The sequence below is a fragment of the Dromiciops gliroides genome, chromosome 3, assembly GCF_019393635.1.
Source record: "Dromiciops gliroides isolate mDroGli1 chromosome 3, mDroGli1.pri, whole genome shotgun sequence".
In the NCBI taxonomy this organism is placed as follows: domain Eukaryota; kingdom Metazoa; phylum Chordata; class Mammalia; order Microbiotheria; family Microbiotheriidae; genus Dromiciops; species Dromiciops gliroides.
The window spans coordinates 476954536-476980119 of record NC_057863.1 but is presented as its reverse complement, the minus strand read 5'-3'; the positions used below and the strand labels follow the sequence as shown (position 1 = coordinate 476980119).

The 25584-nt window shown below is 37.8% G+C and overlaps 1 protein-coding gene across 1 annotated transcript in view; it reads left to right on the top strand.

Annotated features, from left to right (window-relative positions):
* The window catches only part of LOC122747801 (WD repeat-containing protein 49-like), a 118389-nt gene that overhangs the window by 45559 nt on the left and 47246 nt on the right, over positions 1 to 25584 (top strand). The window contains exons 6-10 of the mRNA XM_043993629.1: positions 1070 to 1221; positions 5642 to 5744; positions 19225 to 19331; positions 19424 to 19503; positions 24808 to 24862. Of these exons, the coding sequence (XP_043849564.1) occupies positions 1070 to 1221; positions 5642 to 5744; positions 19225 to 19331; positions 19424 to 19503; positions 24808 to 24862 (497 nt within the window). The remainder of the gene's footprint in view (positions 1 to 1069; positions 1222 to 5641; positions 5745 to 19224; positions 19332 to 19423; positions 19504 to 24807; positions 24863 to 25584) is intronic.

Sequence of the window (25584 nt, the reverse complement as noted above, 5' to 3'; positions counted from 1 at the left end):
TGAGAGTACGGTATGTATTCAGGGAAGAGATTCAGCTGGTTAAGCTGAATCAGAGAGAGAGCAGAGAGTGGAATAATTAAAATTAATATATCCAGTTTTTTATTTTTATATTTTATTTTGTAACAGTTGCATGTGAACACCATTTTTAACATATATTTTAAGAAAATCTTGAGAAGGCATGCAATTTGATATAGATTATACATGTGCAGTCATGTAAAACATAGTTTCAGAATATATCAAGTTTTAATAGTCCAGTCTGTTTGAGGAAAGTAGTCAGATGAGGTACCCTGTTTTTGCATCGAGGATTTCCAGACAGAATCCTTTAAAGAGAAAGAAAACACTAATAGCCTTCCCAGAGTTTCAGGTTATCAGCTAATAACTTCTTTATGATGAAAAATTACATGTGTGGCCTGGGAGATTGCCTACTGAATCTTCATCTTGAATTGCCTTGTAATTATTGTACTTATTCTCTTTATATTTATTATACATATATATATATATATATGTATATATGTATATATATGTATATATATATATATATTCAGGTGCTTAATTATTCCCTGAACCCCCGCAATTAGAATGTAAGTCCCTTGAAAGTAGCCATTGTTCCATTCACTGTGTTGATATGCTCAATGCCTAGCATAGTGCCTGGCACGTAATAGGCACTGGTTAATTCCTTGATTGAACTAGAGGCATACATGTCAGTACTCCCTAGCAGTCTCCGTGTTGCAAAAGAATTCTTCAGAGTTTGGGATGAAAAGGTGGGAACATGGATGGAAAATGGAGTTATTCCCTGAAGATCCCAGAAGTCTATTCAATTTGCAATGAACATGGGCTTAGGGGACATTTTTTTATCTATTTGATTTGGGGGGGGGGATAGGGGGGCTTACAAATGCAAATTTATGACAGAGACTAGACCTTCACCTCTACCATACAACAGATGGCTGCTTTGCATAAGCCTGAAACACAGTGGGGGCCTTTCCAGGAACCAAGTGCCTGCTTCTGAGATGAACACCCCCTCGGGGGCATATGGCTCTGAATGACACTCTCCCTCTGTCTCCCCACCCAGATCTGGGATCTAGAAAACCACAACTGCTTGTTCACTGCCTGCCCCAAAGCCAGCGGCATCCAAGGGGAACTTACAGCTTGTCACTACCTGTCCAGCATCAAAGCACTATGTGTTGCCACAGATTCTGTCTCTCTCCTGCATCTGAGGATGAGGTATGTGACTTGGCTTGTCAGCCTAAAGAGGTCAGTTCTCCCGCAGAGGATAGTGGGCATATTCTACCCTTCTGAGGCCTTCAGTCTGTCTTCCTCCTGTCTTCCTTTATCCTTGTCTTCATCCCTCAGTATGAAGCCATATTGTAAGCCCAAAGGGATCACCCATCGGATGGCCAAGTGATCATGTAGATAATAGAAATAACTAGGAATTCTTTCACCTAAGAAAAACAACCACAGTTATGTGGGGATGCCCGGTGGTGGCATAGAAGGCAGTCTCTTTGTAAGTACATTTGCAATAGGGGAGGTAGATCAGAGAGTCTTTCCCTGATCTGCAAGAAGGTTAGGAGGAAAGGGGTTAGGGCTTGGAGAATAGTATCACAAAAATAGAACCCCAGGGGTTGTCGTGCCATGTGGCAGCATAGACCAGGCCATAGGAGGAAACCTCTTCTCAGGGGCTTCCCTTAGTCCCTCCTTAGATATTGACACCCTGAGACAAAGCCCTATTCACCCAATGCCAGTTATGGCTCTGTTCAAGAGTACCTCTTTGGCTAAATGTTGTAGATGAGAAGAATCAAATAGCAGCCGATCTCATGTACAGGCTCTTTCCTCATGGTCCAAGGATGTTAATTGGCTCCTATCAGAAGAGCCCCTCCTGCCTAACTACTAAATCACCATTCGTATAAGTTCTGGAAGCTAGGGACTACCCAGATGTCAAGAGGGTACATTAAAAAGTAAAAACTTCAGTTAGGCAATCTATTCCGCAGGCTAATGACATTTAGCAGATAGTTGATTGATTTTTTTGGATCAAAGTGGCCTTATTTCAGCATCATTGGGACACAGCCTCAGTCTCCAGTGTTCAAAGTTGGAGGACCATTGGTGGTTTTTTTGTTTTTTTGCCTAAACTTTTCTGTCCTTGTTTCTCCCCTTACCCCCATCTTACTCCTACTTCCCGTTCAACCTCATGCCTCCCCTGTCCAATTGCTCTTCTTTCTCTACATATCCTCTCTTACCCTCTCTAATATTGTTCTGTAGCTCAAAAATAAATGTGCTCTTACCACATCCATCTTTTCATAATGGGGCCGGGAAATAAGAAGGATCAGCTCATCAGAGTGTCTGAACCTTGAGCTCAGTAATTAGCTATTAGTAATCAGATATCAACTAGTATTTATATAGCACTTTAAAGTTTGCAAAACACTTTACAGATATATTCTTGTTTTATAATCACAATAATCCTGGAAAGTAGATGCTATCCATAATAGGAATGATCTTATCAGTCCCAATTTACAGATGAGGAAACTCTTGAGGCAAACAAGAGGTTAAGTGATTTTTCCAAGGTCACATAGTGTCTGATTCTAGATTCAAACTCAAGTCTTCCTGATTTTAGGTCCAGTGCTAGTGTAGGAATTGTGACGGGACAACAGAAGGGACTCATGTAGATTGCTCAGCCCCTCTTAAAGTCCTACCCCTTCCCCCAAGGTTATACCATAGTTTTAGAGGGTTTAGAACTATATACGCCCTTACAGATCATCTGGTCCAACATGCTAATGAAGTTAGTGATTCATAAAGGGAGAATGAGGGTGTGGTGGTCATGCCCATTTTGTGGGGCCCAGACTTGCCTTCCCATCCTGACCCGGCAGAGCTGAAAAAAGTAATGGAATGGGAAACTAATGTATTATATATCTTACTGAGCATACATAGCTATGGCCAGCAATGAAGAGTGGACTTGACACAAACATATCTCAAGGACGATTCTCTTCCTGGATTCATGTCCTTATATGTTTTAGGAGACAGTGTGGTATGGTGAGTAGAGCACGGGACTCTGAGTTAGGAAGGCCAAGGTTTGAATCTTACTTCAGACATGAGCTATGCGACCTGAGCAATTCTCTGGGCCTCACTTTGTCTATCTGCAAAATGGGAAGGTTGGAGTCAGTGACCTCTCAGGTTCATTTTAGTTCTCAATCTATGATCATATTATCTTATAAAGAGCCTTCTCTTCTCTTTGCTTCTGATGATGTTCACAGAGAATTTCTCCCTCACCCCTGGCCAAATACCACTTAAACAGTTGAGGCAGAGAGATGGCAGAGAATAGAGCCTTGGGCTTAGAATTAGGAAGATCTGAGTTCAAATTTGACCTTACATTTACCTGGACAAGTCATTTAACCCCTATCTGCCTCAGTTTCCTCAGCTGTAAAATCTGGATAATAATAGCTCTTACCTCCCAGAAATTTTCTGGGGATAATATTTATAAAGCTCTTAGCACAGGGCTTGGAACATAGTAGGTACTTTATAAATGCTTGTTTCCTCTCTTCCTTCCTGAACATCAGTCAAGGTTGCCTTGTCTCTGTTGCTATTTGCTACAGTTTGCGCATGCCCTGTATGAGCCCAACTCTACTGTCTTGGTAACTTGCCAAGACTAAAAGAGCATTGCTTCTCTTCATTCTTCATCCTGAGTTTATTTTCTGGCCATCAATCTCTCCTTGGGCTTCACTAGTGATACATTCCTACTGTGGACCTTCTTGTGGCAATCTTTCCATTAATGTCCTCCTTATAGATATCTGGTATAACTCATGGGTCAGTTTCTCATATAAAGGCTTTTATTTTTCTGCTCCTCAGATCTTTACCCTCTACCCAGCTAAGTGGAATCAAAAAGGTCAAAGGTTCAAATTCTGCCTCAGATGCCTACTGTGTCTGTATGACCCTGGGCAAGTCACTTAACTCTTCCCCACCTCAGTTTCCTCATCTATAAAATTGATGGAGGATTGAATGAGATGGCATATTAAAATATGTTATAGGGAAATAGGGTAGGGGGTTTGGGATAGGGGTAAGGGGTACTTGGGAATTCCTCTTTAAAGAATTACATCCCCTTGCACACAAATCTAATTAGGATAAAATAATAGTTTATTTAGGGGCTGGGGAAGGGAAACCAAGAGAGAAATCCTAGGACTTCTTATGGGGAGAAGGTATGGCACAGAGGTGTGGCTCTGAGATACCTATCTCCTCGAGCACGAGACAGACAGGTAGTTTTATAGAGGACTGATGGGGGTGATCATCTGACTGTGGAAATTTCCCTTATTGAGGGAGAACCATCCCCACTGGTGGTGGCTGGGGGAGTTGGGTGAGGGGTGGCTGCGGATCTCTCAAGGTATCTCTCTCCCCCTCATGCCACAAAGGCAGCAGCCACACCTAATCTTATCTCCCCTGGGGTGGGGGAGACTGGAATGAAGGGTGGTGGTCCCAGAGTTAGCTCAGTCCTGATCTGGTTCCACTTATCTCTTTAGGTGTGTCTGTCCTTTGGTTTAGTTTCTCAAGGAGAAGGTTCTTTGATGTAGCCCAGAGAACTTCTGGGGTGCTAGGCCCATAACAAATGCTTTGCAAACTTTAAAGGACTATAGATATGCAAGGTATTATTAATGATTAAGAAGATGTTTAAAATCATATCTTCTTAACATAAAACTTGCTTGGTTAGCATATCTTTCTGGTCTGGCATTTTGCTCAAATCTTTGGCTGGTTTTTCTTAGTCAATACAACACTCTTGCCCTGGATCCCTGTGGAAATCACTTTTTGAGTCTCCCTAGAGTTTCACAAGCACCAAATATGCTTAGTCTCACAAGAGATTGCTATTCAGTGAGTCTATTTTATGGAGTCGGGAAGAAATTTCAGAACTGATATATGGTTGTTAGAAATGGAAAGATTACTCTGGATGGGAGTTTTTCAAGAAGGAACAAAGACTGAGTCATAGCTGTTGGTGGTCACAGTGCCTTTGTCAGGACACAGTGACATGCAATACTAGTGGGAATAAGCGTTAGTTGAGGGGAATAAGAGGGACTTGGTTTATACACAGAACACAGTGATAGAAAAGGAAACATCATGGAAAAAGTTGAAGAGTGGAAAAATAAGTGAATCGGGGTGAAGTTGAATTCAGCGAGTATTTATGGGAGAATGAAGGAGAGAGTGGGGCACTGTGTCAATGAGGAGGAAAGTAACTCTTGGCTATGCATAGTCTTGATCTGCAAGAGAATAGATACAATGGAAATGTGGTGATCTCCTACCTCTATTACCATAGACACACATACAGACATACACAAACACTCACATATTCTGTCTCTCTCCATCTCTCTATCTTTCCCTCTGTCTCTGTGTCTCTCCATCTCTGTCTCTATCTAGAAAGACAGATCAGAGGGAAGGGTTATAACTCAGCTTTTTGTCTCAGACTGTTTACCAAGTACAATATACCAAAATCATGCAATTTTTCAGTTCCCAGTTCTTCCTAGTTCATTTTGGAGATGGCTGGCAGGGTAACCCAAGAATAACCCACTTCCAGGGTAAACCCAGGGCAAACCACAAGATAAACATGATGGTGGAAGGAAGTCTACAGATTGGTTCTGTTTTTCATGACTTAATTTTGTTTTGCATGAACTAGAGCTCGCCCTGAGCCTCACCTGGTGGTTTCTCACAAGGAGCCCGTAGTGTGTTGCAGGTACAACAAGACATTTGGACACGTGGTTAGCTGCTCAGAAGGTTCTGTAAGTATCAGGTCCTTCTAAAAATTATATCTCTGAGTTTTGGGACACCCTCAGGAGGGGATGCAGGTAGCCAGCATAGACTTTAACAGCTAAGACTCCCCTTAGAAACCTGAGCTCATAGACCTAGTGACTAAAGCAAGGGAAACCAGGGAACTATTTCTTAAGCAACTGCTATGAGCTCACTTTTTATCACCCTGTGAGGTATAAAGAAAGAGACAGAAGGCACTATCTTGAAAGATCCTACTATTCTACCTGTGGTTACCCTGTAAGTGACTGCCAGAGGCAGTGAATAATTTGGGACAATTTCCATTTTCATAGACCTTATTTAGTTAATAACAGATGCACTAGAGAAACAATGTGGTATAGCACAGTTTCTCAAACTTTTTGGTGTCAAGTCCCTTTTATATTCTTAAAAAGCACCTTTGTTTATCTAGGTCATATCTACCACTATTTAACATGTTATAAATGAAACTAACAATTTAAAATTTTTTTCATTCTTGGGGGCAGCTAGGTGGCACAGTGGATAGAGCACCGGCCCTGGAGTCAGGAGGACCTGAGTTCAAATCTGGCCTCAGACACTTAACACTTACTAGCTGTGTGACCCTGGGCAAGTCACTTAACCCCAATTGCCTCACTAAAAAAAAAAATTCATTATTTTTTAAATAGCAACAATAAACCAATTATATGTTAACATAAATAACATATTTTATTGAAAATATTTTTCCAAAACCAAAAATATTAAAATAAAAACACCTCTATAGATAAGTATAATACAAGTAAGAATATGTTGTTGTTTGTCCTTAATTCTCAAAGAGGACCATGACATCGGGAGGTCATGTCATGACTTGCACTGAATTGGAGTTAAGTGAGGGAGGGCTGTGCAAGGTCACCAACCTCACTTGCTCCTTTAGAGCCATCTGGGTCAGGGCAAGATACACATCAGAATGACTGAAAATGGCCCCAGATGCAGTAGAAGGGTTTTTTGTTTTTGGTTTTTTGCGGGGCAATGAGGGTTAAGTGACTTGCCCAGGGTCACACAGCTAGTAAGTGTCAAGTGTCTGAGGCTGGATTTGAACTTAGGTCCTCCTGAATCTAAGGCCAGTGCTTTATCTACTTCGCCACCTAGCTGCCCCCCACCCCCACCCCCAGTAGAAGATTTTGACCTTTTTTAAGTCAAGGTCTTTCTCAGGTCTCAGTTTGTCTGAGGCAATTCCCATTCAATGAATAAGGCTAGGTAAGAAGTGAGACAAAGAATGTCCTCTTTTACATAGTCCAAGCAAATAAATGAATGAATCAATAGAAAAAAAGAAGGAAGGAACGAAGGAATGAAAGAATGAAAGTAGGAATGAAGGAAGTCTGGAAGGGGAAGGCCCTCAGGGTTTCTGGCCAAAACTGAAGCAATTTACTCTCACTCTAAGCCATTAAGAGGCCAACTAATAGCCAAAGAGGCTTGGGTTGGGACCTATTGTTGGCCAGTCTATGAGAGCCAAAGTGATTTGGGGTTAAGGTGTGGTCCTTTTAAAAAATCTAGGCCCTAAAATTCCAGACATCTTGTGAGTTTTAAGCAATCTAAACTTATATTCCTTTTGGCAAAGCATCCACCGGTAAGGATATGATTTCCTATATGGACAGAGGAAGGAGAAGAAGAGGAAGAGGAAGAGGGAGAAGGAGAGGGAGAAGGAGAGGGAGAGGAAGAGGGAGAGAGAGAGGGAGAGAGGAAACTGCATTGCCCAATTGGAGCTTACTAGTGGGGCCGCTCTTTCTCACAGAATATTGGTTGTTGTTTTCCCTTTATTTCCTCCTCCTCCTCCTTATTCTTTTTTTTAGCGGGGCAATGGGGGTTAAGTGACTTGCCCAGGGTCACACAGTTAGTAAGTGTCAAGTGTCTGAGGCCGGATTTGAACTTAGGTCCTCCTGAATCCAGGGCTGGTGCTTTATCCACTGTGCCACCTAGCTGCCCCCTTGCCCTTCATTCTTGAAGAAGACTTTAATTACTTAGGTTAAGCTTTAGTCACCTCCCATTGATATTAATTATGTTGTAGTTTCTGTGGCAGGCAGCTAAAAGTCCTTCCTTTTGGATAAATACCTGGATAAAATGAATCTTGCTTATTATGATGTTTCACGTATAGGCCCAAGTATCCTACTCTCCAAAATAACTGGCTTTGCTGAGGTTTCCTTATCACCACATTTGTTTCAGCTCCTCTCCCAGAGTCATACCCTTTTATAGTTTCTCCACATATGTTCTTGCCATATGTCCACTTAGTGGGACAGTAACGTCAATAAGCATCACATTTTTTATTAATTCTATCAATATCTAGGGAGTTGGTCAGAATCTATTTGAGGTCATAGCTCTATACCAATATATCTCAGAGCAGCTACTTTCTAGTACATTCTTGAGCTTGTAAATATAATAAACTATTTTTGTCCCACTACTGTAGAATATGTGTCATCCATTCTAGTGAAACCGGTCTGCTCACTGTCCCCGGGTACACCATGCTCATTCCTTCCTCCATGCCTTTTCTCATGATTTTATTCTGCCTAGAAGTCCTTCATCTTTCATTTCTTCTAGCCAAATCTTATTGAACCTTGAAGGTCCAGATGAAATCTCACCTTCTCCATGAAGCCTTCTCTTTCTACCCCAGATTACCCAATCTCTCCCCATTCCTGACTTTATATAGTACTATACCATGTATTTGGGCATTTATAAGTATGATACTATAAGGAATTGTCCCAATCAGAGTGGTTTCTCCATGCTTCTTTTAGTGTACTACTACCAAAACCCACTGTGATGTCATCAGACTAGTTATCCGTGGTGCTTTTGGGTCATAGACTTGACTCATAGAGTTAGAGTTGTTCAGCAAGTCCAATCTCTCCATTTTACAGATAGAAAAACTGACCCAGAGACCTTGGGCAGGTCATACAGGCAGTAAGTGGCAGAATTGGAATTTGAACCCAGATTCTCTGTCTCTATGTCCTTTCCACTGTACCATGCTAGCAAGGCAAATGGAATGATCACAGCCAATTGTTTCCTATGTGATTATTTCACTTAATACACATTTTAAATATTTTTTCTAAACTAATTAATAGTGTGAGGTAGAGGGTGTGTGCGATTGTATTGTCTTATACTGTTTTATGCCTTAAGGATTATCCTTCACAGAAGCAGGATAGTCTAGTGCAGTGGTCCCCAAGCAGAAGGCTGAAAGTTGAAGACCTCTGGATTCTATAGAATTCTTACTATGGAGAAAGAACTTTCTATGGAGTAATAACCTCATAGAACCCAGAGGTCTTTAGCCTTCAGCCTTTCAGAACAAGGAGTCTGTGAATCCACATGTGCACACAAGATTGTCATTTCAATCTCTAGCTCTAACAAAATATGTAGAGAGACTCAATATGTATAATAACTAAGTGAACATACCTTCTTTTGACACAATACTGTCTCCCTCACATACATATTACTCTTTTCAAATGCAAGTAGATATTTTGATTAATAAAATAAAAATGTAAAGATACTGCTGAATCACAGTAGCTTTTGTAATCATTGATTTTCTCAATAATTGATATGAGTAGTACGACTAACTCTAATAATATAAAAATTCATTTAAAGATATTACCAAATCACAGTAGCTTTTTATCATCATTGATTTTCTCAATAATTGATATTAATAGTACAATTAATTTGTAGCTTCAAAGTTATCCCTGGCTCCCCTCACCCTATGAATCTAGTCAGTTGTTAAATCTCTTCTTTTCTGTCTCCTCAATATTTCTCACCTATGTGTCCTCCTCTTCACTCACATGGCCATCACTCTAATTTAAGCCCTCAACTAATGGTCTCCCAGCTTATCTCCCTACCTCAAGTTTTCCCTTAGTCCAATACAACTGTCAAAGTGATTTTCCCAAAGTGAAGATTTGACCATGTCACTCCGCCCAACCCTGTACACACACACACACACAAACACACATACACAGTAGAATAATGGAATTTGGCAGATGCCCAAGGGTCTGACTTGATTGACTTAGTAGTGTTTGAATTGGGCATAAATGATAAACTACTAAGATGATTAGATTTTCAGCCACCTAGTTTAAACTTGGCCAGCCCTGAGAAGAGGTGTCCTCAGAGGCTGTGGACTGCGTCATCAACAGGGAACCGGTCTCAGCCACACTATTTGAAGGACCTCCCCTTTTGGGGAGGGAGGAAAAAGTAGAAAAAGGGACCCCAACAGGAAGTGACTCACTCACTCTTGCTCTCTCTCTGGCCTTGGAGGAGCATTCGGAGCAGACTAGAGACTGGCTGCTGACTCCCGTAGAAATTACAGACCCCTGGTGGTGAGTTAAATCCAGCCCTTTGAATTAGCTGAGCTGAAAGTGAATTTGGGTTCGAGACAGCTCTTGCTAGATTCAAGGAGATTATCCATTTTCTTTTTTCCCTATTTCCTTGTCCTTGACTTTATTAATTTCACCTTTGCTGTGTATTTTATTCCCATTAAATAAAACCTTATTTGTTTGTGGAAAAGAAGGTGTTAAGCTCCTTTCTTATTGGCCTGGGAGAAATCACTAAAAAAGGCAGTTCAGAGGGGAGGAAACTTTGGATTTAAAGGTCCCTCATTATTTTCTGAACCCCAATATTACAGCGAGCCACCCAATTAACTCTCCCCATATTAAGTTTGGCCCCTACACACACTAAACTCCAAAGGCTCGTTGTTAACTATAAACTCTGGCATTTAGAGTTCTTTATAGACTTCTATGCCACATTGCCAAAAAGGTAGCAGACTAGACATTTTCTCAGTCCTTAAATCCTTTCAAACTTCTCCAGAATAAGAATTATGCACAAGAGATAAAGCAAAGACTAAAACACTAAGAACCCTAAATTAGACTCTAATGTACTCATTTAATACCTCCCTCCCCCACTGGCCTCCATGATCTAGCAGAGCTACACAATAGCACCCATATGGTTGTGCTTTAGGATTCACTTGGGAATTCCCTTGCTACAGCTATTGTCTTTATCAGAAACCCCTTTGTCTACCTCTGTCTTCTCACAATTCTGTGGCAACAAACAATAGAACTCATCTCAGGAGGATTAGAGGTATAGGAAAGTGGGGGGCTGCTCTAATGGGGGTGGTAGTATATGTTCTTCTATAGTAGTGCACAGCCAGATCACTACAGAATAAAAGGGACTAGGATAGGGTACCACCTGAAGGAAAGAGGACTGGCATCCATCTGAAGTTGGTTCTCCCTTCCCCTTCAGTCACCTAGAGCAGAGACTGAGGACAGTGAAAAGTTAATTTCTTAGCATGGAAGTAGGCTGAGACAAGTTTGAGAGCCAGCCTTGGGGGGAATCTATCACTGAATGGGAAGGAATTAGAAAGTGAGCAATAAGGGAATATGAAAAAATTTTGTAAATTACTAAAAATCTCAGGAGGAAGAAAAATCAGTTAAAAAACCTGAGTGTAAGCACATAAACCTATAGAGAAGATATTAATAACAGAAAGGAAAATAGTTCCCACATCATCTAAATGAGTTCAAGCATCTCTAAATAAATATTGCAGTACAAAATAAAATGAATCAATATCATTCCCAAGAGAGCACAGAACCATAGTAGGATGTTCCCAAATGATTCAAGAGAGAAATAGAAATTGTAAAAGCTGGATTTTGGGCCCTTACAGCAGAAATAAATGACAGAATAGTGACAGAACTTGAACACAAGGTAGCATAGCTGAACAAAAAAATAAAAGGGAGAACAATTAATTGGGAATACAAATACACAAAATTGAAGTGCATTCTGGAAAAATAGGAACAAAAACCCAATAATGTTAAAAGAGTCCATGATCTCCATACAAGCAAAACACAATGTTCTTGAAGACAGGATACATAGATTAAAGGTTTACCAAAAGAACATGAAAAGTCAAAAAAGTTGAATAGTTTGATGCAAGAAATAATGTGTGAAAACTGGCCAAAATTTCCAAACACATAAAATAAAATATCAATCAAAAGAATATACAGATTACCTACAGAAAAACAAAAAACCCCATACTATAGACTCCAAGACAAATGGTGATTAAATTGAAAATGTTTAGTGACAAATAACAAATTTTGCAAATGACCATAAGAAAGAACTTTAAATATAAAGCAAAGGACATTTAAGTAACAAGACTAGTCTGCATTCACAAGAAACCTCAAGAGGGAATGGAATAATGTATTCTTACAAACAAAGGAGCTCAAGATGCAATCTAAAAATCACAAATCCTACAACCCTGAAACTAATAATTGATGAAAAATATAAAAGTTTAACAAAAGAAAGGCATTTCAAATATCCCTAAAAAGACATGAGAAGATTATTTGCTTTGCAAACATCTAGGAGAACATAAACAAAATAAATGCAAACAAATATTGTATCCAAGGAATGAAGAAATAACTAAATAAGTTATTCCAGAAAAAAAAGGAGGAAAAAAACAACAAAGAGAAAGACATCTATGCATTGGGATGTAGTGGAGTCAGCTTAAATTGATTCTTGAGAGATAATTTTTAATTTTATATGTAAGTATTTATACCTTGGAAATTAACAAGTTTTACAAATTAGGGCTTGCCTTATTGTTTTATTGATTTCTATACTTAGAAAGTGATATAGAAAATGTTAATAATTCAGATCAAGCTTAAAAGTGTATCACATGTACATTTTTTAAGAGATCCAGGTGTCAAACATTTATTAGCATACCCTCTCCTATAAGACTAAAAACAAAAACAACAACAGAGTGATGATCAAAAGATTTCTTTCTAAAAGTGCATAAGAATATAAAAGTGATGGTGGAGGAATAGACCTGAAACACCATGGACTAAACCATACAATACCCCTACAACATGTAGAACAATGTTTTTGGTTTTGGTTTTGTTTTGCGTGTGTGTATGTGGGAGTAAACCACAGAATGGGAAAATGCATAAAAAGAGGAGATGAAAAGTAGAATATAGAGGCAAATGAGATGTACCCTAATAAAGTCAATGAAAAACAATGAAGGGAAAGTAACTCTTGTAATCTTTCAGGAAAAAAAAAAGCCAACCAGAGAATAGAAAATGTGGAGAAATGAAGGAATGAATCAGGGGCAGGAGGAAATCTCAATTCAGTGATGTGAGGGAATTCCACTGAAGAACACTTACATGGAAGCAGAAAGATACTCTATAGTAGGAGATGGAAGTGTTATAAGGGCTATGATCTGGAGAGATTTGTTTCTTAGAGAGACCATTACCTCTGAAACAGGTAACTCGGTGGATAAAATGCTGGGTCTGGAGTCTGAATTAAAATCGAGCCCCAGACACTTCCTAGCTGTGTGACCTTGGCCAAGTCACTTACCTATGCCTGTTTCAGTTTTCTCAACTGTAAAATGTGATCATAATAGCTCCTACCTCACAGGGTTGTGTGAATCAAATGAGCTTCCAATGATATAGTAGCCACCATATAAATGCTAATTTATTATTGTTATTATTATTAAATGTTTCTCCACTGACAGCCTTCTATGCCAAGAAAAGGGGAAACAGATATCCTGACATCCAGGTGGCATGAGCAAATGGAAAAAAATTATCATCAGGACAGCAGGGGTCATAATTAACTATACAGTTAGGGACATATAAAATTCTCTACCATGGGGCAAGAACTTATGCTAAGTGAAGCATAAGAGAGAGAAAAAAGGGGAGGAGGTAAGATCTACAAAGAAATAATAAGGAAATTATTTAGAGTAAAGATTTCAAAACAGGTACTTTGGAAGCTTTCATTTCATGAAGAAGAATATACTCAGTTAGCCAATAAGAATGTATAAAGTCTTATCACTAGGCAGACATTATTAAGAGACTGAAGAAAAAAATAAATAGGTACAAAAACCATGAATGGCATAATAAAACTCTAAAATAGAGAGAAAGGGAGAAAAATGAGACTAAGGAGAAGAAATCCTTTTCATGAAAAGATGCAAAAAAATTTTTAAAAACTAACAAAAGAAGTTGAAAATAGGGAAAGGAAAATTTTACTTGACTTTTTAACTAGAAGGAAAAGGGGGGAAGAAAAGAATTAGATAACTAGATAAAAAGGAGAAAGAAAAAGGAATGTAAAGTAAAACTTCAAAACTGGGGAAAAGGTGTAAAAAAGTAGCAGGATTGAGAGTGAAAGGAAATGAAGCCATGGAAATAGGGTTGCTTTTAAGAAGATTAAGAAAAAATAACTGAAGATATAAAGAATTGTCTTTACAAAGGAAGAGGAACAACAACAAAATCCTAATTTGAAAAAAACTCACCAATATTAGAGACAAAATGAAGGAAAATATAAGCCTAACTCCCCTAACTTTAAAAGTAAATATATTCAAACAATTCAATAAAATGAAAGTGACAGATTGTATAAGGACAAAATTCTACTTACAAGAAATGCAATTAAAAAGATTTACCCAAAATAAAGATGAGACTGAAACAAAATTGACTATTGTGGTGACTAAAATTATATGGGATTCCCCTATTACTGTCCCAAGTTTAGAGAAAATTAGCTGGAGTTCCAATGTATTGCTACTTGGAAATTAGAGGCTACTGCACCAGTTTTGGGGCATTAAGCATTTATTAAAACATATTAAATATTAGTAAAGAGAGCACATGGCTCAGAAAGGCAAGGCCAAATCCAACATCGTGTTTATCATGACATCTGAGATAATTATGGGGTTACCATAAAAGAATAGAGAAGTAAGGGAAATTAACGTTGCCAAACTTCATGGCTCTGCAGATAGCCAGTGCAATATGTTGAGGGAAAACTGAGTCAGGCTTAATCAGATGCATGGAATTGAGACATCCGTGGCATCAGGCATATAGGAGGGGGAATTGAAGTCAGGTATAGAATGAGATGCCTGGGAAGAAAATGTCCAGTCACCTATATTACATAGCCAGGCTGTCTAGTACTATGTGGTGGGGAATGAAGCCAAAAGAATCCAACCTCAGCTCTTGCCAATGGCTGTTCTCTCAGCCTTTCCCAAGGCAGTGCAGTACCTGTACTTCATGCATGTCACCCATCCTGTGACAATTCAATGCCTGCTCTTACATGTATTCCCCTCTTGAATGGCTGGCATCTTGGTTGCTGGGAAATATTGCAGGGTATGCTATGTCTAATCCCCATCCTGTAATTCAAAAATTGCCTTACTAAACCAAAAAGAGAAATAAAAAAATAAAAATAGAAAATGCACAAAACAAAGCCCTAATGTGATCTTATGAAATTACAGCCAAAAATTACCTCAAAAATCTTTTCCTCTTATCTCACTGTTTGTCTGATTAACCATATTAAAGTTAGAAAAAGAAAATCAGGTAGAAGAAACCCATTTGAAAAATTAAAGGGATAGGCACATAAAATTAGCAGGAATAGATAAAACGCACAAACATAGAATTTCTTACCCAGCTTGCTTGCAGAGATCAAAAGATTTTTGGGTTCAGCACAACCTTTATGATTGGCCAAACTGTGGTGATTAAAATTATATGATATTGCCCTATTATTGTCCCAAGTTTAGGGAAAATTAGCTGGGATTCTAATGTATTGGTACTTAGAAATTAGAGGCTACTGGACCAATTTGGGTACATTAAGCATTTATTAAAGCATATTAAATATTAGTAAAGAGAGCACATGGCTCAGATAGTTAGGAAGGAGATATAGTGAGGAGCCATAGTGGGCTGTGTCTGCCCCCTCCAAGTTCCAGGGCCAATAGCACATCACTGTGTAAGCTTCCTGCAGGCTAGAGGCGAACCTGCTCTTACACACTGCTCAAAGCTAATTGGCTAGCATCGTTCAAATCTATTGGTTTACTGGACTTGAGGGTGGTTTGGCACAGTGCCTGCTGATGTCAGAGTATGGAGCCTTCTGTGGGGTAAAAGCCTTCAGGTAGGTGTGGTTTAATCCCTATTCACTGTCCAAGGTCCAACCACATTTCCTTTGAAATTCTCCTGACTCTAGGTTGGCCTCAAGAAGGGTCTGGCCAGGCTCTCTGGGTCTCATAGAAGCTCATTATTTTCTCACACTATCCATCAGATGAATCCAAAAAAGCAAGAATTGCAATCACTGTATCAGACAAAGCAAAAACAAAACTTCAAAACAGAAAAAGGGATAGACAAAGAAACTACATATTGCTGAAAGGAACCATACACAACCAACAGATATCAATATTATTTCAAATGCCTTAGCATCAAAATTCATAAAGGAAACAAGAGGATATAGACAATAGAATAATAGCAGGAGACTTTAAGATGCCTTCTCTCAGTTTTAGACAAATTTAACAAAAAGATAAACAAAAGAGAAAATTGAAAGAATTGCTAAAGAAATTAGAGCAAGAAATCCACCAACCTTATGGCATTTTCTAAATAAAGTACATATTTCATGTGAAACATAGAATTTTAAGAATAATTGACCATATATTAGGACAAAGATATATTTCAAATAAATGTAAAAAGGCAGATGTAATAAACATGCTTTGTGGATTATAACACAATAAAGAGTAATCAATTCAGGAAGCAAAAACAGAAGACAAACACAAATGAAGGCAACAATTAACTACTAAATAATGAATATGTTAAAGAATAAATCATAGAAATAATATGAAGGAAAAATTAATAATCATTCCCCACATGGCCACATTCTTGGATCAAATAGGATATTTGTAAAGTGTTTAATACAATGCTTAGCACATAGTAGGCGCTATATAAATGTTTATTTCCTGCTCTTTAACTTTCCCTAATTTCTCCACCATGCCCCAGGAGTCTCATCACTGGGAAAAATCTTGTCTTGCAAGATTGAATCAGCCTTACTTCTCCCACCTCATCACTATCTTCTGCTCCTCTCATCAAAGGGCAAAGTAATGAACGCCAAAACCCCCAATTAAGAAGAAAATTCAAGAGAGACATCTCATTTTCCAGCTGGCTGCCCTACTTTGGGACTTCTCTGACTTCCTCACCATGTTCTTTTTTTTTCTTTTGGTGGGGCAATGAGGGTTAAGTGACTTGCCCAAGGTCATACAGCTTGTGTCAGGTGTCTGAGGCTGGATTTGAACTCATGTCCTCTTGAATGCAGGGCCGGTGCTTTATCCACTGTGCCACCTAGCTGCCCCCCTCACCATGTTCTTGAAAGGAGTCCCTTCCCTCATTTCCTTTCAGCTTTTGTGTGTTGTCTTCTGTCATGACATTGTAAGCTTTTTGAGGGCAAGGACTGGCTCTTTTTAGTATTTGTATCCAAATCCTTAGCACAGTCACAGAATAGGTTGACAAGTGTTATTTGACTATTGCCTATTGATGAAAATAAAATGGTAATGATGAAACATATAAAAATTTCTGGGATGTACCAAAAGCAGTCCTTAAAGGGGGATAAATTACATCCCTAAAAAATGTACATTAACAAAATAAAAAAGGAACAAATTGATGAATTGACTATACACTTCTAAAACAAAATAAAACAAAACTGGAAAACTAAAAATTGAAAACCCAAAAGAAGCACAAAATGGTAAAAATAGAGGAGAAATAGATAAATTGGAAATAAAGATGCTAAATAAATGATAACCAAATCTAAAAGCTGCTTCTCTGAAAAAAACTGACAAAACTGGGAGAAGAAGCATATGTGTGAGGAACAGTAAGAAGCCCAATCTGTCTGGAGGGTACAGCAATCAATAATGGATAATAAGTTTATAAACTGGGATTACATGCATTACCTACTTCATGGGGTTATTATGAGAAACCAATTTTGTACAACTTCGAGCACTATATAAATTTGTTATTATTAAGAAGATTCCAATATTTTAAAGTACAGAGGCCATCTATTATGTTTTTAATATTCCCAACACCACCTAGTATAGTGGCAGACACCTAACAGGTGCCCAACAAATATTAATTGAATCATGATAATTCATGTTTATGTTATAAGAGTTCATTCATATAGTGCTTTAACTGCTTCACAATAACTATTGATAGTGTTGTCATCCCCATTTTTATAGATAAGAAAACTGAAGCTCAGAGAATTGAAATGACTGGCCTAGAGTTATATAATGAGGAAGTGTCAGAAATAGATTTGAAATTCAAGTCTTCTGATTCTGAGCCCAGGGTTCTTTCCATAAAACCAACTCATACTTAAATTTTTGGAATGCATCATCTTGTTGACATTATTTTGCTTAATTGCATAATTCACAACATATAAAGCAGGTCATATGAAATTAAAGGAATCTGTTAAAGTCATAACTACTGGCAAGGCAGTCACTTTCTTATAGGCAACCCAGGAAATGAGGCCTTTCTCAATTGGAGATCTGTTTATAGTATTTTGCAACACATGCAGAGAAAGAGAGAAACTTATACAACTCTTATTTGGGATGCTACTGGTAACCACATTTGTATTATAAAATGGCAGATAAGAAGTGGGCTATTAACATTTATGAAAATATGTAAGCTGGTAAGTTACTTTTTTTAGAGATTTACTATCTTGGAGGCTTTGGTCATTTTGTCTGTCTTGGGGAAGCTGGTCTTGGGGGGTAGTTAGTTCCTTTCCCAGTTAGGGATAAGTGGCCATCAAGCTCCTTTTGAAATGGTTTTACCTAAACCCATTAATTTTTGCTGACTAATGTGATGCAGTAATCCAGTAATGGAAAAAGACAGTGACATCTGACCAGTAGTGGCTTTGGTAGGACAGTATCAAGGCCTACAACAAGAGAAAATGCCACTACCACCCCCACCATCACTATCATCCCTCAAAAGGTGGGAAGTTTCCCCAAATCTAGAAACAGAATAGATGTCATCCATTGACTAAATAGTTTTACATGATTGTAATTGAATATTATTGGGCTGTAAAAATGATGGATATGAAGAATGCAACAAATCATGAGAATTATATGAACTGATACAAAGTAAAAGTAGAACTTTCCATACTAGCAAAGGAAATGGACATAACAATAATAAAAAGAAATTGAAACTGAGAATTATATAAATATAATGACCATGCTTGATACTGAAGAAGAAATATGAATCCATCTCCCTCCCTTCTTCATAGAGCTAGGGAACTATGGGCATGGAACATTGCATGTACTGTCTGACTTGCTTGATGTGTTGATCAATTTTACTGAGCTAATTGTTTAAATAATTCTTTGTTATAAGTTATAGTGACTGGGGGAGTGGGGAAAGGGAGAATGTATCCAAAAATAAAAATAATGAAAAATACAAATGAAAAGAAGAAAAGTGAAAAGCTTCCTCAAATCTATTCAAACCCTGTCTCCACTGAGCAGAGAATATTGGATGACTTTTGCCCTATGGTTTCTTAATAAATTACTGAAATCTTCCAAACTTCACATTGACACAGTCCATCCTAGAAAAACCATAGATAAATCTGGTATCTCTTTTTATTATTGACTTCCATGATTCTTGTCCTTGAATGGAAATTCCCTTCATATCCATAATAATTGTAATCCCTATTTCAAACATTTTGTTCAGCTTTTCTTCTTCCCTTACACAGGTGATTAAAGTGTGGGATTTTGAGACAGGAATGTTGCTGTCTGAATTCATTGGAGCTCATGGAAATGCAGGGATCACCTGCCTGACTTTTGATTCCAGTGGGAGAAGGTACTCTCATTCTCATTTGTCTATTCAACTCATAATTGTCATTGAACCTTGTGGTCTTGTTTCTTAATGAATAAATATGAATTCCACCTTAGGCTGGTCACTGGTGGCAGAGATGGGTGTTTAAGAATATGGAACTACAACAATGGGCATTGTTTGAAGACTCTGATGCAAGGCAAGTGACTTCTATTTCTCCAGGCTTTAGAATATAAGATTATGTGCACTTGGTGGGGAGTATGGGCCAAAGGGATTGAAAGTATTATGCATTGCCAGGTATTATTCCCTCATTGAACTTATCTATAGTTCAATGTTTTGAGTAAAAAACTTGATTCAACTTATGTAGAGTGTTACAGCATTACAATTTAAACATTTTTGATAGTATAGTGCACAGACAAGAAATCCTCTAAAGGAACAGTCAAATACACTAGGAGCTTTACATAGGTTTCCTTCTGAGACTGCCAAATTGTCTACCCAGCACCCATAGCCATTCAAAATTCATGACATTGAGGTATTGTCTTTAGTCTACATGCAGTGTCATAAAAGGTCCTCTGAGGTTCTCTAGTAATTTTCCTGGTGTCTCTGCATCAGTCTCATGTCTTTCCCCTGTCATCTATATGGAAGCTTCTAGCAAGGTGTTGAAGTATTCCACAATGAGTGGAAAGGGATGTCCCTCTAAGATGGATCACTGCTTTCAATCTTAGATCCATGTAGTAGCACTATCGAGTAGACAGTCTTCCCCTCATGAGTAACTACTGCCACAAGATTAATGGTTGTGGAGCAAAGGGGCATATTCCTGGTCACTGACTTTTACAGATGGTGCAACTACTGCTCTTGTATCCTTAACTGCTCGGGTTGGTGCTGCTTCTATTAGAAGGCCTCTCGTATCCACAGTCCATTCTTCTTTCACTATCATGTCACTAACATTCTCTAACATTCTCACCATCTCCTGGGAGTTAAATAGCTAGTTATAAAGCCATCCCATTAATAATTATGACATTAAGGAGGCTGGAATGTACTACTGTCTCAGTTTATAAAACATAGCTACTGTTTTTTCTTCGTCATCCTAGTATCCCTTAGTTCATGTCTTATATTACCCCCACAGTGACCACAATATGACAGAGTTTTTTTCAATGTAATCTGCATCACAGTCAGTTGATACCCCTCAAATCAACAGTTCTTAATGAAGGTCAAGTTATATTGCTGTATACAAGATCTCCAACATCTGCCTAACCATGGTGCTATAAGGCAATGCAAAAACAAGACATCAACAATATCTTGACAGAACAGGATAGTAGTTTTTAAAACAGCTGGTCTCATCTATAAGAATCACATATAAAAATCACAGCTAGAAAAAAATATAAAAATCTTGAATGTATCTCAGCAATGTTAGGGAATCTACAATGGAAATCCATAATGAGCTCCAACAATAAAACTCTGAACCTGATGAAAGATACCCCAGGTTCAAAGCACACAGAAAAACAAACTAAAGCTTCTGAGTCCCCACCAATATTTCTTTTACCAGAAAAAACAAATTCTCAAGTCAAAGCAAAAGACATTTAATTAAATGGTCCAGCAAAATTAATGACCAGAAAAAAATTTATCCGTACAGATGGGGGAGCATTCTTTCACATATTCCCCATATCATAGGTGGGAGGAAAGATGCACAGCTAAGGATCATGTACAGAAGAGGACACAATGAGTGACAGACAACTCATGCTACTACAACTAGTTCCCAGTGAGTCTCCAGCTCCAATATTGCTTGTGCCCTCACAGAACTGCAACAATCCACTTAGGCTATTCTTTGCTCCCTACTCTCTTCTGCTGTTCCTCTATGGGTGGGACTGCTCTTGGTCAATAATTTACTGTAATTGCTGGCCTTAGCTGTGATAAACCCTATTCTGTACAGAAGTTTATCATCTCTTTTAGTCCGTAGCTCCCAGAGTCACCTCCACTCTTTGAATTCAGACCTGGGCCCTAATCAGTCAAATAAGACCTTAGGCATTGCCTGCCTTTTTAATTCCTTTGCTTTTGTTTCACCCACCATGGCCTCACCCTAGTCTACTATTTAACTTACAAGTAAAATTTTCCTTTAACTCCCTTCCATTTCCATCACACCACGTGTGGTCCCTATTAATTCTTATGTGGCTTCCTCTGAAATTGTCTTTTTCTAGGGGGTTTTCATAGTGGTCATGAACATAGCTTCCATAGAATTTCACTATCCTTTCTGAGTGACTTTGAACTTTTTTTTAATGGGAGAGGTTCCTTTAAAATAAATGTATATGATAGCTATTTATAATTCCCTCACTTAAACTCCTCCTCCTGAATAAATGTCTCCTCCGTTGTTCTACTAGGTTTCTTTGTTTTTCTTCAAGTTTTCTTTTCTTTTTAATTAATCCTTCTTTCCTCCCCACTGAACAAAAGTTTTTTCAAGTGAAAAAAAACCCTCTACAAAACATATAAACATAGTCCAGCAAAACAAATCCCCACATTGGTCATATCTGAAAATGTCTCTTTCTACATTAAGTTCATCACCTCTGTGGCAGGTTTCATCTTCATTTTTTGTACTAATGATTTATTGATGCATTGATCAGAATTGTTTTGCTCTATAATGTTGCAATTTTGCCACATTGGTTCATAATGGTTTTCATTGGTTCCTCTGAAATTGTCCTCTTATGGTACAATAATATTCCATTGCCTTAATACAACACAACTGGTTTTGCCATTCCCTCATAGAACATCCACTTAATCTCCAATTTTTAGTTACCACAAAAAGAGCTACTGAAAATATTTTGTACATATATATCCTTTTCCTCTTTCTAAAAATTTATTTGAGGTATAGATTTGGAAATGGCATAGGTGGATCAAAAAGTATGCACATTTTGGTAACTTTCCAGGCATAATTCCAAACTCCTAGATCACATATCCATCTGTATCTTATCTTGGAGTATAGTATGAGCTGTCGGTTTAAACCTAATTTCTGTTAGATAGCTGTCCAATTTTCTCAGCAATTTACTTTTCTCAGTTGTGTGTTCTTTGCCTTATTAAATAGGTTCTTTTTATTTTTTGGACATTATGCTATTGTATTTGTTTCTGTATGTTATGTACCTTATCTATACTACTGATTGATCGATCTCTCTCTTTTCAATTTTGTTTTGCCAATACCATATTGCTTTAAAGATTACTACATTGTAGTATGGTTTGAGATCTGGTTCTGACAGACCCTTTCCTTACCATTTTTTTTTCTATTATTACCCTTGAAATTCTTAATCTTTGGTTCATCATATGAGTTTCATTATTATTTTTTTCAATCTCTAGAAAATACTCTTTGAGAGTTAAATTGGTATGGCACTAAATACATTCATTTAGGTAACATTGTGTTTTTTATTATATCTGCTCACCCCACCCCTAAGTAATTCATTTTTCACAATTGTTTAGGTCTGACTTTTTAATATGCAAAGATTATTTTATAATTAGATTCAAATAATCATTCCTTATCATTTGTAAAAAGTAAAAATTGTGTTTTTTCTTTGTATGTGCTTATTTCTTCAATTTCTGGGTTTTTTGCCTTGTTTATTGCTATAGCTAGCATTTTTGGCATTGTTATTAAATAGTAGTAGCTATTATAGGCATTCTTGCTTTACTCTTCAACATTCATTTTTTTTCTCCACATTTTTTTTTTTGGTGAGGTAATTGGGGTTAAGTGACTTGCCCAGGGTCACACAGCTAGTAAGTGTCAAGTGTCTGGGGCTGGATTTGAACTCAGGTCCTCCTGACTCCAGGGCCAGTGCTCTATCCACTGTGCCACCTAGCTGCCCCTTGCGTTACTCTTTTTTTTTGTTGTTTTGTTTTGTTTTGTTTTTGCGGGGCAATGGGGGTTAAGTGACTTGCCCAGGGTCACACAGCTAGTTAAGTGTCAAGTGTCTGAGGCCGGATTTGAACTCAGGTACTCCTGAATCCAGGGCCGGTGCTTTATCCACTGCGCCACCTAGCTGCCCCCCCTTGCTTTACTCTTGATCTTATTGGGAGGTCTCTAAATTTTCTCCATTACATATCATGTTTATTCTTAGATTTAGATAAAACCTATTTACTCTATGAAGAAAAAGTCCATTTATTCTTATGCTTTATAGAGTTTTAATAGAAATGAGTATAGAATTTTATCAATGACCTTTTCAGCATCTATTGATATAATCATATGGTTTTTATTATTTTTATAAATATCACAAATGCCATTAGTCTTCTTAAAGGATCCAGGCCATACTAAGTATTCTAAATATCACAAAATCCAACGGTGATTAATAAAGTAAAATGGGGTTCTTCACACTATTGTTATAATTTTTGTCATGTTTATCTACTACAATCACATATTTACTATGCCTACTGGGAGAAACATGGTAAGAAAGATGAATAGCTACTAATAAGAGTTTAAAAGATTGTTTAAAGTCTTAAAATGAATTTTGGTAAAATAATTGGGGTTGGGGTGTGTGGAAAGCCTAATGAAACCATAACTCCTGATATTCCCATTTGCTGTCAAGAGATAATAGGCCATGGGGGCAGCTAGATGGTGCAGTGGACAAAGCACTGGCCTTGGATTCAGGAGGACCTGAGTTCAACTCCAGCTTCAGACACTTGACACTTACTAGCTGCGTGACCCTGGGCAAGTCACTTAACCCTCATTGCCCCACCAAAAAAATTTAAAAATTTTAAAAAAGTTTTTTTAAAAGAGATAATAGGCCTATTCCTACTAATGAGGAAGGAAGGAAACAAGTATTTATTATTATATTAATATGTGTATTATTGTAAATATATACTATTTACTATATTTATATATACTTTTACTATATATATTATTTGCTATGCTTATATTATATATGTATAAATATGCATATGTAAATACTATTTAATACTATGTGCAAAGCACTGGGCTCAGTGCTTTACAAATATGAACTCATATGATCCTTGCAACAATCCTGGAAGGTAGGTGATATTATTATCCTCATTTTACAATTGAAGAAAATGAGGTAAAAAAAGATTAAGTGATTTGTCCAAGATCACACATCTAGTAAATATCTAAGGCCAAATTTGAACTTGGGTCTCCCTGTCTCTAGGCCCAAGACTCTATCCATTGTGAAGAGCAGAAAAATCTCTTTCTGGTTATAAGGTCCAGCTTGGTAAACTAGCAAAGTTTTCCTGATATGCAGGGTTTCTGAATAGTGGCCTAGAAGTGGTCATTTACTTGCAAAAAGTGTGATTTCTTCCCTCTTCACAAGTAGAACCAGACCTAAAATAAGCAAAACAAATCAAGTGTTTACAATGGAAATGAAAGCTCTCTGAGAGTAGGAATTGTTTCATTCTTTCTGCTTATATCCCCAGTACCTATTACTGCCTGGTATACAGTAGGCACTTAATAAATGCTTCTGGCCTGATTGATTTAAAGTGTTTTTGAGAATATAAGCTGTTTAACTGTATTATTTTTTTCCAGATGAAAAGCAAAATGAAGTCTGTGATTGTACCTATGTGGAAGTCTATCAAAATAAGTAAGTTATAGCCACAGTAGTGAGACTCACTCTTCAGAAATATTAACCTGGGAGAGAGAAAATTTGGCTGGGGGTGAGGGGGCGACAGGGTAAGACATGTTAGTCATTTTCAAGAATTTCAAGGGTTGTCCTGAGGCACTACTATCTTAATTGGTCTCCTTGCTTCCAGTCTTCTCTCTAATCCATAATTTCCAGGATACTTAGGGAATAATTAATTGTATCATGGAATAGTGGAAGGTGCACTTGTGGTTGGAAGACTGAGATTGAAATCTTAGCTCCATTAGGCTTGGAACCTTGGAAAGCCATTTAACTTTTTTAAGCTTCTTTTTTCTCATTTATAAAATGGGACTCACACCTAACTTACAAGGTAATAGCTGTCTTATTATTATTATCCAATAAGATAAGCTGTACCATAATATCTTATAGGTATATATCTATCTAGGTAAATAACAATGCCATTGTCTGCTTTCATAAGAATAACTCATTAGGGGGATGTTATGCCCCTTCACATGCTTTTCTTACTACCCAAAAGGAACAGCCTGGGAAAACTTAAGCTCAACCCTCTATACATTAATATGAGAAAAATTTACAAATTCCCTGAGTACTGTAAAGGGAAAAAAAGTAGTTGTCTGTTAGCTGGTGGCTTTGAAGTCTGGGTTCATAGGAAGCTAGATTTAGAATTTAGAGGTCATTTAGTCCAACATACTCAATCCTCTAAAACT